The 12,888-nt window shown below is 41.8% G+C and overlaps 1 protein-coding gene across 1 annotated transcript in view; it reads left to right on the forward strand.

Annotated features, from left to right (window-relative positions):
• Positions 1–11,857, forward strand: part of LOC124802741 (sodium-coupled monocarboxylate transporter 1-like) — a 183,821-nt gene extending 171,964 nt beyond the window's left edge. Inside the window, exon 15 of the mRNA XM_047263724.1 lies at positions 10,472–11,857. Within this exon, the coding sequence (XP_047119680.1) occupies positions 10,472–10,537 (66 nt within the window). The 3' untranslated portion in view covers positions 10,538–11,857. The remainder of the gene's footprint in view (positions 1–10,471) is intronic.
• The last annotated feature ends 1,031 nt before the right edge of the window (positions 11,858–12,888 follow it).

Below are 12,888 nucleotides of genomic sequence, written 5' to 3' on the forward strand. Positions count from 1 at the left end.
ATTACATCTGCATTCAATACCCTTAGATTGTAAAATCAGTTTGGAGTAGTGACAGCCACAAGCCCACACACATTGACAGAACTGAACTCAAGTAGTATCAGACAAAATCTTCATAAATAACACATTTACGAGTATGTACATAACACCGGGCAACAATACAGACTCAAAATAGCCACCACACGACCAAGTGACGCGCACACTAATCAACGCTCACCGTGATTTCTCGTAAAATCTAGCACCCATTGACAAACGCTTGTTTATAGAGCGCCGAGAGAAGGATGTAACAAAGATTAGTCGTAATCGGAAACCCACGGGTATCATCTCGCAGACGCCACCGCGTCCAGTACTTGCAAAGGTCAGACCGGACTCCAACCCGGTACCACAATGGACACAAACTGCTTGCTACTTCAATAGCAGATGACACGCCGAATACTGTGCGTTTTACCGAAGTAGCCTTTAACGAGCAGTTTTCACGGCTGCGATCAACACTCAGCCCCGCCAAACCCACAGTGAGCAAAGGAACCCCTCTTGCCAACGGTCCACGGCAGACGCTTGGCCACAACAACACGCCGTCTCTCTTGCGTTCCACGTCGCCTGTCACACTCTCCTCTCTCTCCAGGTCGCCGCAGCCCTTCGCTACCTTCTGCTCCGACTTGCCCTCTATCGGCGACAGTCGCGCTCCATGCGCTCTTGCGGCCAGAGGGATTCCAAACCGGCGGAAATTACGCGAAATTAAACGCGGGCTCACTGCACAATCTTCTTGACAAGAAAATGACATTTGACCTGTTAAAGTAACCGTGTTTACATGACCTTGATTTTTTGAAAAAACACCACCATAACATTTACCTTCTAAATAACAAATCTTACATGCATACAATCTAAATAAGTGATTACTTTTTCCATGTACTTTAATCACAGCATAATCTCTTTGGGTGAGAAGAGTGCCAGATGGTTCTTCATTTCCGTCAGATTCTTGATCTCGTTCTGAAGAAACACTGACAATTGCTGTTTCTCTTCACCCCCAAAGTTTTCATTCATCCGAAACACAAGTCAAATTAAAGTATACTTAACCCTTCGGTGGGCACGCCTGCGGCAGATAGCAACAAGATTTAGTTTCGTGTTAGTATCACAGATAGCATTACAGTTGCGTCCACGTACGGATACGTATCTGTTGTTCTCAACGGATGTCACCACTTACTACATTTGCGCTACTCATGCTTTCAGCAGTTTGGTCGCTATTGTGGTTTGAAACGTGAGTGTTGCGTTTGCGGTGTGTTTGCCGCTACGCGCCTTGAGATGTAAGTATTTTCTGTACTTGTGTTTTTCTTTCACCTCAAGGCAATCGTTCTTTTATATTAGTATATAATGAATATTCAAATCGAATCAAAGTTCCCATATACAATTTTCATTACCTTTTACAGTCTTGGATATTGATTTGCTACAATATATTACTTTTACAAAAACATGTGTGTCATTAGGTCTCTCAAAAGCGTGGAAATAGAGAAAAATAAGGCATTTGACAGGCACCGTCTAATTGCACGTCCTGAAGACTATGAGAAAGTACTGCGAGACTTGTCAGAAGAAGAATTACAGGAATTGTCAGATTCATGTGAATCTGCGATGGAAGAGGAAGTTATTGAAGAAGAAAACCACAGCAGTGGCTCCGAACAATCAACAGAGGAAACTGATGACCACCTGGTTGAAGAGGGGAGACAACAAACGGAGGATTACCGATTTTACGTAGGAAAAGATAAAGAAACTATTTGGATAAGTAAACCGCTGCCTTCTTCTCCTAAAACCAAAGCCAAGAACATCCTAAAAGTTTTGCCAGGTCCAAAAGCAAGTGCTGGAATTACGGAAAAAGAAATTGATGAATTTTATCTATTTATTACTGATGGGATGATTATTTTTCCTTTGGTTAAAAATGTAGAACTCAAAAACTGTTCAAAAGTGTGTGAAATCTTATGGGACTTAACCGCTAAGGTCATCAGTCCCTAAGCTTACACACTATTTAACCCAAATTATCCTAAGGACAAACACACACACCCATACCCGAGGGAGGACTCGAACCTCCGCCGAGACCAGCCACACAGTCCATGACTGCAGCGCCTGAGACCGCTCGGCTAATCCCGCGCGGAGGTTAAAAACGTAAAACTAGTTGCGGTGCAAAAGCCGCAACGCGCTCACTCATGGAAGTATGAAAGCCGCGCCCATCGAAGGGTTAAAATTGAATATTTGGTTAATGAATCGGAACTTGCTTTCCGGATCCTTAAATTAAAACAATACCATTTTGGTTCGTACTTACAGATAAAGTTCGAACTTAGCAAATTCACTGCCACATCCGGCGTTGGTCGTAGAGGAAACAGAACATCAACTGACAGTGTCGTCAACTTTGAAATTTATAATTGTCCCTTTAGACTGGTTGACTACCAACCTAGACAAACATATCTTTGAATGATATTCCCATTTGTCGTCCAGCACGATATCATTTAATGTTTCTAGAAGTTTAATTTCATTCACTCTGTTGTTTCTGTTCATCCCATTTTCCGTTACTCAAGATTCTGCCGACCAAGTATTTTGCATGCCACTTCTTTCTCGGATGAATTACATTTCCTTAAAATTTTTCCAGTGACTCTCAAGCTGCCTTCTGCTTTTCCTAAAACTATCTTTACGTGACCATTCCATATCAAATGGGTCCAAACCGTTACTTTTGGGTATTCTACAGTTGTTTCTGTTTGCTGTTGTTTACTGCCAGTAGCGTAATCGAAGAGGAATGATGAATCTCTTCGTTTGTTTATATGCAATATATTACATTAAACGTTGTGTAATGGACGATCAAATATTTACCATTGAAATGCCGTACACTCCAGAATCGGTATGTAAGTCAGGCAAAATCATCTTGAGAGTTGAGGCAATCATCCCAACGACGCATTAGGCTAGAGATACCCGTTTGATAAAACACCGTGCCCTGCTGCTCGAAGAAATCTGTAACTGTCTGCTGCACATCCTCCTCCGACAGGAATCATCGACCCTTCAAGGCCTTTTTTAAGGGGCCGAAGGCGTCATAATCGCATGGGGAGAGCTCAGAACTATAGGGCGGGTGCTCGAGAGCCTCCCACTTCATCTGGCGTAACTTCTGCGATACGGCATTTGCGATATGAGGACGTGCGTTATCGTGAAGCAGCACCACCCCTTGTCGCAGTTTTCCCGGACGTTTAACATTAATTGCAAGCCGTAATATCTCCAGCGTTCATTCTTCATTCTCCGATAATTGTCTACAGGTGTTCGTCTTTCGGCAGCCAAGAAAAGTATAACAGCACATTAATTCCGTTTGGGCGCATTTAGCAATAGTTCACATTTCTGCATAAACCGCACGCACATCGAAAATACACGAATCCCATACTAATTCTTTGTCTACATGTCGGTGCTTATATACCTGCATCGGAGTCACGCTACGTTGTATATATGATGCAGAAACACCCTCAGACGGAAAGAAACCATACCTTATATCTAACTTCAGTGGCAGAGGCACCTTTCATCGACCGCCTGCTGGTTATATTGCATTTAGCTACAGTTTTCTGGCGTTACAGTCTTCTTGTATTCAACAGCATCGTCTACAAAAATCCTCATGGCGCATGCACTAAATCATAGGCACTGGCGGAAAAAAATCATAACTGTAGAATAACGAAATTTAGAAAATTATTTGCCTGGGTAATATATTTAAGTGATTAACATTGTAAGATCACAAGTTAATATAAGTACGAGATAAGCCGTTGCAAAAGTTAAATGCTGTTACATTAATAATGAGTGTAAACGTGAGAATGTTGAATGCAAGCATGCAAACGTGCATGCACTGTGTTGTACAAGTGCCGGATGTCAGTTAGTGGGATGGAGTTCCATGGCTGTTGCAATTGGTTCGTCATTACAGGGACGGTTAATGCTGTTTCTGGATGACGGTGGAGTTGTCATCCGATGACGTCCCATACGTGCTCGATTGGAAACAGATCTGGTGACCGGCAAGCCAAGGCAACATGTCGATACACTGTAGAACACGTTGTCTTACAACAACAGCATGTGGGCAAACGTTATCCTGTTGGAAACTACCCACTGGAATGCTGTTTAAGAATGACAGCACAACAGGTCGAATTACCAGCCTGACGAACAGATTTGCAGTTAGGGAGCGTGGGATAACCACGAGAGTTCTCCTGCTGACATACGAAATCGCGTCCCAGACCATAACCCCAACTACGGGTTCAGTGTGTCCAGGTCATAGACAGATTGGTTGCAGACGCTCAATCGGCCGCCTTCTAACCAACACTTGGCCATCCCTTGCACCGAGGCTGAACCGGCTCTTAGCAGAAAACACAACAGGCACCCACCCTGACCTCCAACGAGCTATCGCTTGACACCACCGAATTCGCATAGCCCTGTCAATTGTGTTCAGTGGAATACACGTTACAGGAGGCCTATCTGGTAGCTGTCCTTGAAGTAACCAATTTACAACAGTTTGTTGTGGCACTGTGGTACCAACCGCTGCTCAGATTGCTGCTGCAGCTGCAGTACGATGCGCCAGAGCCATCACCAAACTCAATGGTCTCTCTTGTCGTTGGTGCCACGTGGCCGCTTGCAGCCCTGTCTTCTTGCGACCCTACATTCTCGTGACCATCGCTACCAGTAATCTTGTACAGTGAATACATTCCTGCTAGGTTTTTCTGCAGTATCGAAGATGGAACATCCACCTTCTCGTAACCCTATTGCATAACCTAGTGCTATCTCAGTCAGGTTACATCAGTGCCTTATAAGCAGCTATGTAGAATCAACGTAATTGTAACGACACACATTCCAGAGTTAGACTGCAATATCTGTCGTTATAATTACGTTCATTCTACATTACTACATCTAACACACTGATGATTGCTGCACTGTCGGTTAAAATTTAGGTCTGCAGTGCAATGAAAAAGACAGACCTCATTACATCCGATTCTGACCTTTCTGTCGTATATTGTAAATGCTGCTGCCAAACTTCCATCCCAGGTAACCCTGCCCCAAGCCTGCACGATCATCTACACATGCCAACAGCTCCGCCGCTGTCCCACAAGACTCACTCGTCCATACATTCGCTAAAGGTGACAAGACCATAAACTGATCCGCGAACAGTGCTTTAAAGCTTCATCGCAGGACCCCGCCGCCGCCTAGAGGAATGCTTGGAAAGGCATTACCAAAACATGCGGCCCCAACATCTTTGAATATTGATAGTGGACCCGATCAGATTCTTTTTTCTCCAATTTCTTTTATTTATTCGATCCACCCATCTTGTTGTTGTTGTTGTTGTGGTCTTCAGTCCTGAGACTGGTTTGATGCAGCTCTCCATGCTACTCTATCCTGTGCAGGCTTCTTCATCTCCCAGTACCTACTGCAACCTACATCCTTCTGAATCTGCTTTGTGTATTCATCTCTTGGTCTCCCTCTACGATTTTTACCCTCCACGCTGCCCTCCGATACTAAATTGGTGATCCCTTGATGCCTCAGAACATGTCCTACTTCCTCATTAGTTATGTGATCTACCCATCTAATCTGCAGCAATCTTCTGTAGCACCACATTTCGAAAGCTTCTATTCTCTTCTTGTCTAAACTATTTATCGTCCACCTTTCACTTCCATACATGGCTACACTCCATACAAATACTTTCAGACATGACTTCCTGACTCTTAAATCTATACTCGATGTTAACAAATTTCTCTTCTTCACAAACGCTTTCCTTTCCATAGCCAGTCTACATTTGATATCCTATCTACTTCGACTATCATCAGTTATTTTGCTCCCCAAGTAGCAAAACTCCTTTACTGCTTTAAGTGTCTCATTTCCCAATCTAATTCCCTCAGCATCACCTGACTTAATTCGACTACATTCCATTATCCTCCTTTTGCTTTTGTTGATGTTCATCTTATACCCTCCTTTCAAGACACTGTCCATTCCGTTCAACTGCTCTTCCAAGTTCTTTGCTGTCTCTGACAGAATTACAATGTCATCGGCGAACCTCAAAGTTTTTATTTCTTCTCCATGGATTTTAATATCTACTCCGAATTTTTATTTTGTTTCCCTCACTGCTTGCTCAATATAGAGATTGAATAACATCGGGGAGAGGCTACAGCCCTGTCTCACTCTCTTCCCAACCACCGCTTCCCTTTCATCTCCCTCGACTCTTATAACTGCCATCTGCTTTCTGTACAAATTGTAAATAGCCTATCGCTCCCTGTATTTTACACCTGCCACCTTCAGAATTTGAAAGAGAGTATTACAGTCAACATTGTCAAACGCTTTCTCTAAGTCTACAAATGCCAGAAACGTAGGTTTCCCTTTCCTTAATCTAGCTTCTAACGTGAGTCGTAGGGTCAGTATTGCCTCACGTGTTCCAATATTTCTACGGAATCCAAACTGATCTTCCCCTAGGTCGGCTTCTACTAGTTTTTCCATTCGTCTGTAAAGAATTCTCGTTAGTATTTTGCAGACGTGACTTATTAAACTGATAGTTCGGTAATTTTCGCATCTGTCAACACCTGCTTTCTTTGGGATTGGAATTATTATATTCTTCTTGAAATCTGAGGGTATTTCGCCTGTCTCATACATCTTGCTCACCAGATGGTAGAGTTTTGTCAGGACTGGCTCTCCCAAGGCCGTAAGTAGTTCTAATGGAATGTTGTCTACTCCCGGGGCCTTGTTTCGACTCAGCTCTTTCAGTGCTCTGTCAAACTCTTCACGCAGTATCATATCTCCCATTTCGTCTTCATCTACATCCTCTTCCATTTCCGTAACATTGTCCTCAAGTACATCGCCTTTGTGTAGACCCCCTATATACTACTTCCAACCTTCTGCTTTCCCTTCTTTGCTTAGAACTTGGTTTCCATCTGAGCTCTTGATATTCATACAAGTGGTTCTCTTTTCTCCAAAGGTCTCTTTAATTTTCCTGTAGGCAGTATCTATCTTACCCCTAGTGAGATAAGCCTCTACATCCACCCATCTACTCTTCAGTATTCTCTGAAGCACCACATTTTAAAAGCTTCTATTCTCTTCTAATTTGAACTGTTTACTGTCCATGTTTCACTTATGTACTAGACTACAATCCAGGTAAATACCTTCAAAAAGACCTAACATCTAAATTTATGTTCTATGTTAACAAAACTGCCTAGTTTGCATTTTGTGTACTCACCACTTCGATCATCATCAGTTATTTTACTATCCAAATATTTACACTCGACGGTACATATCGTCTCTTATTTCTTTATCACCTAACTTAATTCAGTTACATCCGATTACTTGTCTTTTAGGTTTGTTGGTGTTACTTTCATAACTTGTGTTCAATACATGAAATGTATTAGCAGTTACGAATAAGAGGTCTCCTTAACCGCTTTGGCTACCCGCGCACGGCTCGCGGCCAGACCAAACCTTCTGTATGTCGTCGTTTCTGCGTCAAACCTGTACTCGTACACACATTATGTAATTCCCGTATAGGGGAGCACTTTTAATTGAAATTAGCTGCCTAGTATCTGCGGGTAAATACGATACTGCTGTGCCTGTGTTGTGAAGCACAATGATGTAAATTTCTTCCTTTCTACATGCATGCGTGCTTTAAATAAATTGTTTCAGGAGTTCATGAAGCCGATTTGTTATACCTACCTCATTTCTGAAAATCAATTTTTTTCCGTTTTAACGACTTCAAAGTGGGCATTGCATCAGTTTCAAAACAAAGGCTGTATCTGGAAAAAATAAGGATGCTCTTTCTATGGAGAAAAGTGACTGATACGTGTAAAACAGTTACCTTTATTTTTACTAGGCACACTCAAATAACATTATGTTCACCATATGGTACATAAACGTTTCTGATGGTGGAAATGCATGACGGACACTGGTTTCAATTCAAAGCGTGTTCTGTGATTGTTTCTAGAAGAAAGAAAACTAATGTATAACCAAGAAACTTGACTGCTGCATTCGGAACACATTTAAATACACAAAAAATAAAATTGAAACGTTAAGTTGGAGAAAATTACGTTACTTTCGATTGTATCACTTCGCACTGAAGCGCCTAAGAAACTGGTATAGGCATGCGTACTCAAATACAGAGATATGGAAACAGGCAAAACTCGGCGCTGCGGTTGGAAATGCTTATATAAGGCAACAGGTGTCTGGTGCAGTTATTAGATCAGTTACTGCTGCTAGAATGCCAGGTTATCAAGATTTAAGTGAGTTTGAACGTGGTGTTATAGTTGGCACACGAGCAATGCCACACAGCATCTCCGAGGTAGCGATGAAGTGGGGATTTTCCCTTACGAGCATTTCACGAGTGTACCATGAATATCAGGAATAGGGTAAAACATCAAATCTCCGGCATCGCCGCGGCCCGAAAAAGATCCTGCAAGAACGGGACCAACTATGACTGAAGAGAACAGTTCAATGTGACAGAAGTGCAAAAAAATGGGTCAAATGGCTCTGAGCTCTATGGGACTTAACATCTGTGGTCATCAGAACTTAGAACTACTTAAACCTAACTAACCTAAGGACATCACACACATCCATGCCCGAGGCAGGATCGAACCTGTCACCGTAGCGGTCACACGGTTCCAGACTGAAGCGCCTAGAACCGCACGGCCACACCTGCCGGCCAGAAGTGCAACCCTTCCGCAAATTGCTACAGATTTCAATCCTAGGCCACCTAGGGAACCATTCAACGAAACATCATCGACCTGGGCTTTCAAGGCCGAAGGCCCACTCGTGTAACCTTACTGACTGCATGACACAAAGCTTTACGCCTTGCCTGGACCAGACAACACCGACGTTGGACCGTTGATGACTGGAAACATGTTGCCTGGTCGGACGAGTCTCGTTTCAAATTGTATCGAGCGGATGGACGCGTACGGGTATGGCGACAACCTCGTGAATCCATGGACCCTGCATGACAGCTGGGCATGGCTCTGTAATGGTGCGGGGCGTTGAAACACTACCTATTAAACTCACCATTGTTGACTAGTGGGTTATAGCCTAACAGCCTAGAATAGTTTGAGCGTGTGTAACTGATAAAGGCTGATGGGTTAATATTTGCACGGGAGTTGTTTCCTATAAAATCCAGCAAAGCTAATTAGGATGTCAGATAGCAATAATCGGCACATAATTTGATGTTAATGTTCTATATCTATTGTCTAAACAACACTGACAAAGTAATAACGGTTACCTCATCACAGGTCGCCTATTAATGTTGTCACACGCCGATAATCTTCATGTAGCACTGAATGCACAATTCTCACTGCAGTCCAAATCGTCGGTGTCCGGCATGGCTGTCACGTAATCACGGTGCACAAATGAACACTTAAACACATCAACAAATCACTCAATTAATGCCATTTCCGTCTTTGCTGGAGGTCAGGCCGACGAAGTTGGGGGACTCACACAGCCGTTAAACAGTTGTAAATGCGGTCGGCCGTTCTACCGAAATCCGCCTTGCTCGCTTACAGTTAACAACTTACTTGTCTGGAGTCCCAACACTACTCTGGCGCACCGTACACTGGACTATCGATAGTACCGACTGCGATCTGCGTGAAGCAATGATATATTGTTCTCAATTCGTAAGGGGCGGTTGATCCCTTACAGCGTGTACTTTTGGAGTGATATGGATCCCTGATGTGTCTAGATACGTCTTTGACAGGTGACACGTGCGTAAGCATCCTCTCTGATCACTTGCAGCCATTCACGTCCATTGTACATTCCGACGGAAGTAGGCAATTCCAGCAGGACAATGCGACACCCCGCACGTCCATAATTGCTATAGAGTGTCGCCAGGAACACTCTTCTGACTTTAAACACTTACGCTGGCCACCAAACTCCACAGAGATGAACATTATTGAGCATATTTGGGATACCTTGTAAAGAGCTGTTCGGAAGAGAACTCCACCCACTCGTATTCTGACGGATTTATGGACAGCCCTGCAGGATTCATGGTGTCAGTTCGCCCCAGCACTACTTCAGACATTAGTTGAGTCCCTGCCACGTCATGTTGCGGCACTTCCGTATGCCCTCTGGGCCCCTACAAGATATTATGCAGTTGTACCAGTTTCTTTGTCTCTTCAGTGTATAAGTCACAAGTTCTTTTGCAGAGAACGAAACCAGTGCCCTTCGCTATCGGCATCCTGATATTCGTAATGTGACTGTTTTTCTCCACATATTTTGCAATTACAACTGCACTGCAATATTACTCAAGCAAGACTAGTAAGTGTTTCATCGGAAAAAGACAAAAATTAATTACTAAACCATGAATCAATGGAAAATAATTAACAAATGGTATAGTCATAAGTGATCCACGGTACTGAATTGTTATGTTTAAGCCTTTGATTAACGTAGCATTTAAACTCTATACACGACCACACTATCTACTGGTGTCTATGTACAATGAATTAATGATATATTGTTACGATTTATGTTTCAGACGGTTGAGATGCGGGTAATCTCACAAGAAGAAGAGGACAGAAGAAAACTGAAAGATGTGGACTGACGCAGCACTTTCTAGTGTTTTCTTAATACATTATCAATTTTTAGGATGATAATGAATTCGGTGACGAGCTTTAATAATAATAAGACACTAAGGTGGAATCTTGTGATTAAGATACGACCTTTAAGGACTTGAGATATCCCATATCCATTAACCAACGATAAACGCAAATCTTCTTACGAAACGGATGTAAAATGAGTGGAAGCCCTTTTTTTCTTTTCTGATGGGCAAAATGTTGATTTGCTGTGTCCTTGATTTTTTCACTAGCTTTTGGAGTATTAAATCAACTAAGTGAAAAGGTATTCACATTGCTTGGTACAAAATACAGAAAATAGCATAGGAATGAATCGTCCTGAGACGACCTGACTACCTGAGTGCAGTTTGATAGTTGAGTTTGGAACTTAATCACATTGATCGAGAGTGTACTTGCATAACTTCTTTTTACATGGTTTCGTGCAATGATACTTTATCTGAAGAAACAGTTTACATGTGTATTCGGGATACAGTATCCTCATGAATAGCTTAAGAACGCTACTGTCGCGAGTCTTAAATAAGATGTGACCATTTCGTAGAGTAGTTTCTTCCAAGCTGTAGCCGCTGATTTATTTTCAGAGTGTATAAAACATTCAAAATATGTCACACACAAAATCTCATTTCAGAAATAGTTATATATCATGTGTAACACACATAAAAATGTTCGTCTACGTTGGAGACAACGTAATATGACATTTCCTGTGCCGTTGTTACAAGTAGGTTACGACGTATTTTTTAAGCAAGGTGCGAATTAATAAACAAACATTCACTGAACTGTATTTTGTCTATGTAACTGAAGTTTTATGTATTAAGTGTCATGTTTCTCCATTGTTTTATATCTCATATTGTTCGTTAACTCACTTAAGGAATAGTTTAGTGGACTTTTAATAACCATTACCATGTACTTTGTGCTGGCACGATATTCATGGTTAGTGAAATTTACTTTTTTTGGTGAAACTTTCTTCATTTAATCTGTTGCGTAGGTTTGGACCTTTCACATAAACGAAGACTTTTTGTCATGATTGCAGAAGGGTACTGACAGTATCAGTTCCTCATATTCATAGGGAATGACGAGAAATGTGAGTGGATAGGATAACCAGTGATTCAGCGAAAGCACTTTAAACGAAAATTTTTGTGACTTGCAGTTACACAAAAATTTTCGTTACAAGTATGAAATGTTCCGTAAATCTGTTTTGTCTCTTAAAATGATTTACGTAAAAAAATACATAATGTTTAACTTGGTTTACTAAATGTCAGAACGTTTCACTGTGTACAAAAAGTGATAATACAACGAAGTTAATTTTAAGAGTTCTGTACGGTTTGTTTGTTTGAAAATCATCTCTAAATCCTTATAACCTATTCCCTGAGCAATCCTAGTACCAATTTTTAAAGTATTTTTTCTCTCACGTTCTTGTAGATTTCTGTTCGTCAACGTTTTTTATTTATCCATCATTTCTCATTCTGGTGACTTCAAAGCAGTAATGACGCTCCTTCCTACGACTCGGTTGTTAGCCGAATAACAGCAAGTGGTGCTGCCAATATTCGGCCCCTAGCCTGAACTTATGTTTCAGCGTTTCCTTTATGCCGAATAGAACGATTATACCATTATGGTTCGGTCACCAGAGCTTCGTCTGAGACCACGTATAGGTCAACCTACAGGTATATGAGGCACCTAACTACCATTTACTACTCTTAATTCGCAGTATAGATTTCAGAGAAAAAGTGTTATACATCTTAATCTCATCAACAAAGCAATATCACGCCCATCAAGGGGAAAATTCCTACCAGAATAAAATTTTGTACAGATAATTCGATAATAGTGGAAACCAGTTTCTCAGCTCCTCCGCTTTTATCCTCTCGCCGGGTATTATATGGTCCTCGTCCTGACATGCGGGCTGCATAGGGAGTGATCTCACAAAACCCATACTACCAGGTTCAGGAAAGGTATGTGACTGTCGCAGGTCAACACATAAGTAATCAAAAACGGAAAGATTCCACAAAACATCCATCAAGAGAGCTATTAAATTATTTAATGAAAATGTTGCACTTTTATACATTTAGCTCCATACGTAATACAAATAATACTACTCAGACAAGTGCGGTCTGCTAGAGACCGATCCACATAGCGATTCACCCTCAATTGTACTATTGCACAATATTCACCGCCCATCGTAGCGTCAAACCAGGCCCACATTTGAAACCAGAAACATAGCGCGATGTACTGCCAAATTGACACTGTAAATTTACACGAAACTGTGACGCCTGAGCTACATCCCCCTTATCATCGGTTAGAAAAAAATTTCGTTTTGTATGTACTTAGT

This window comes from Schistocerca piceifrons, chromosome 6 (assembly GCF_021461385.2).
Source record: "Schistocerca piceifrons isolate TAMUIC-IGC-003096 chromosome 6, iqSchPice1.1, whole genome shotgun sequence".
NCBI lineage: Eukaryota > Metazoa > Arthropoda > Insecta > Orthoptera > Acrididae > Schistocerca > Schistocerca piceifrons.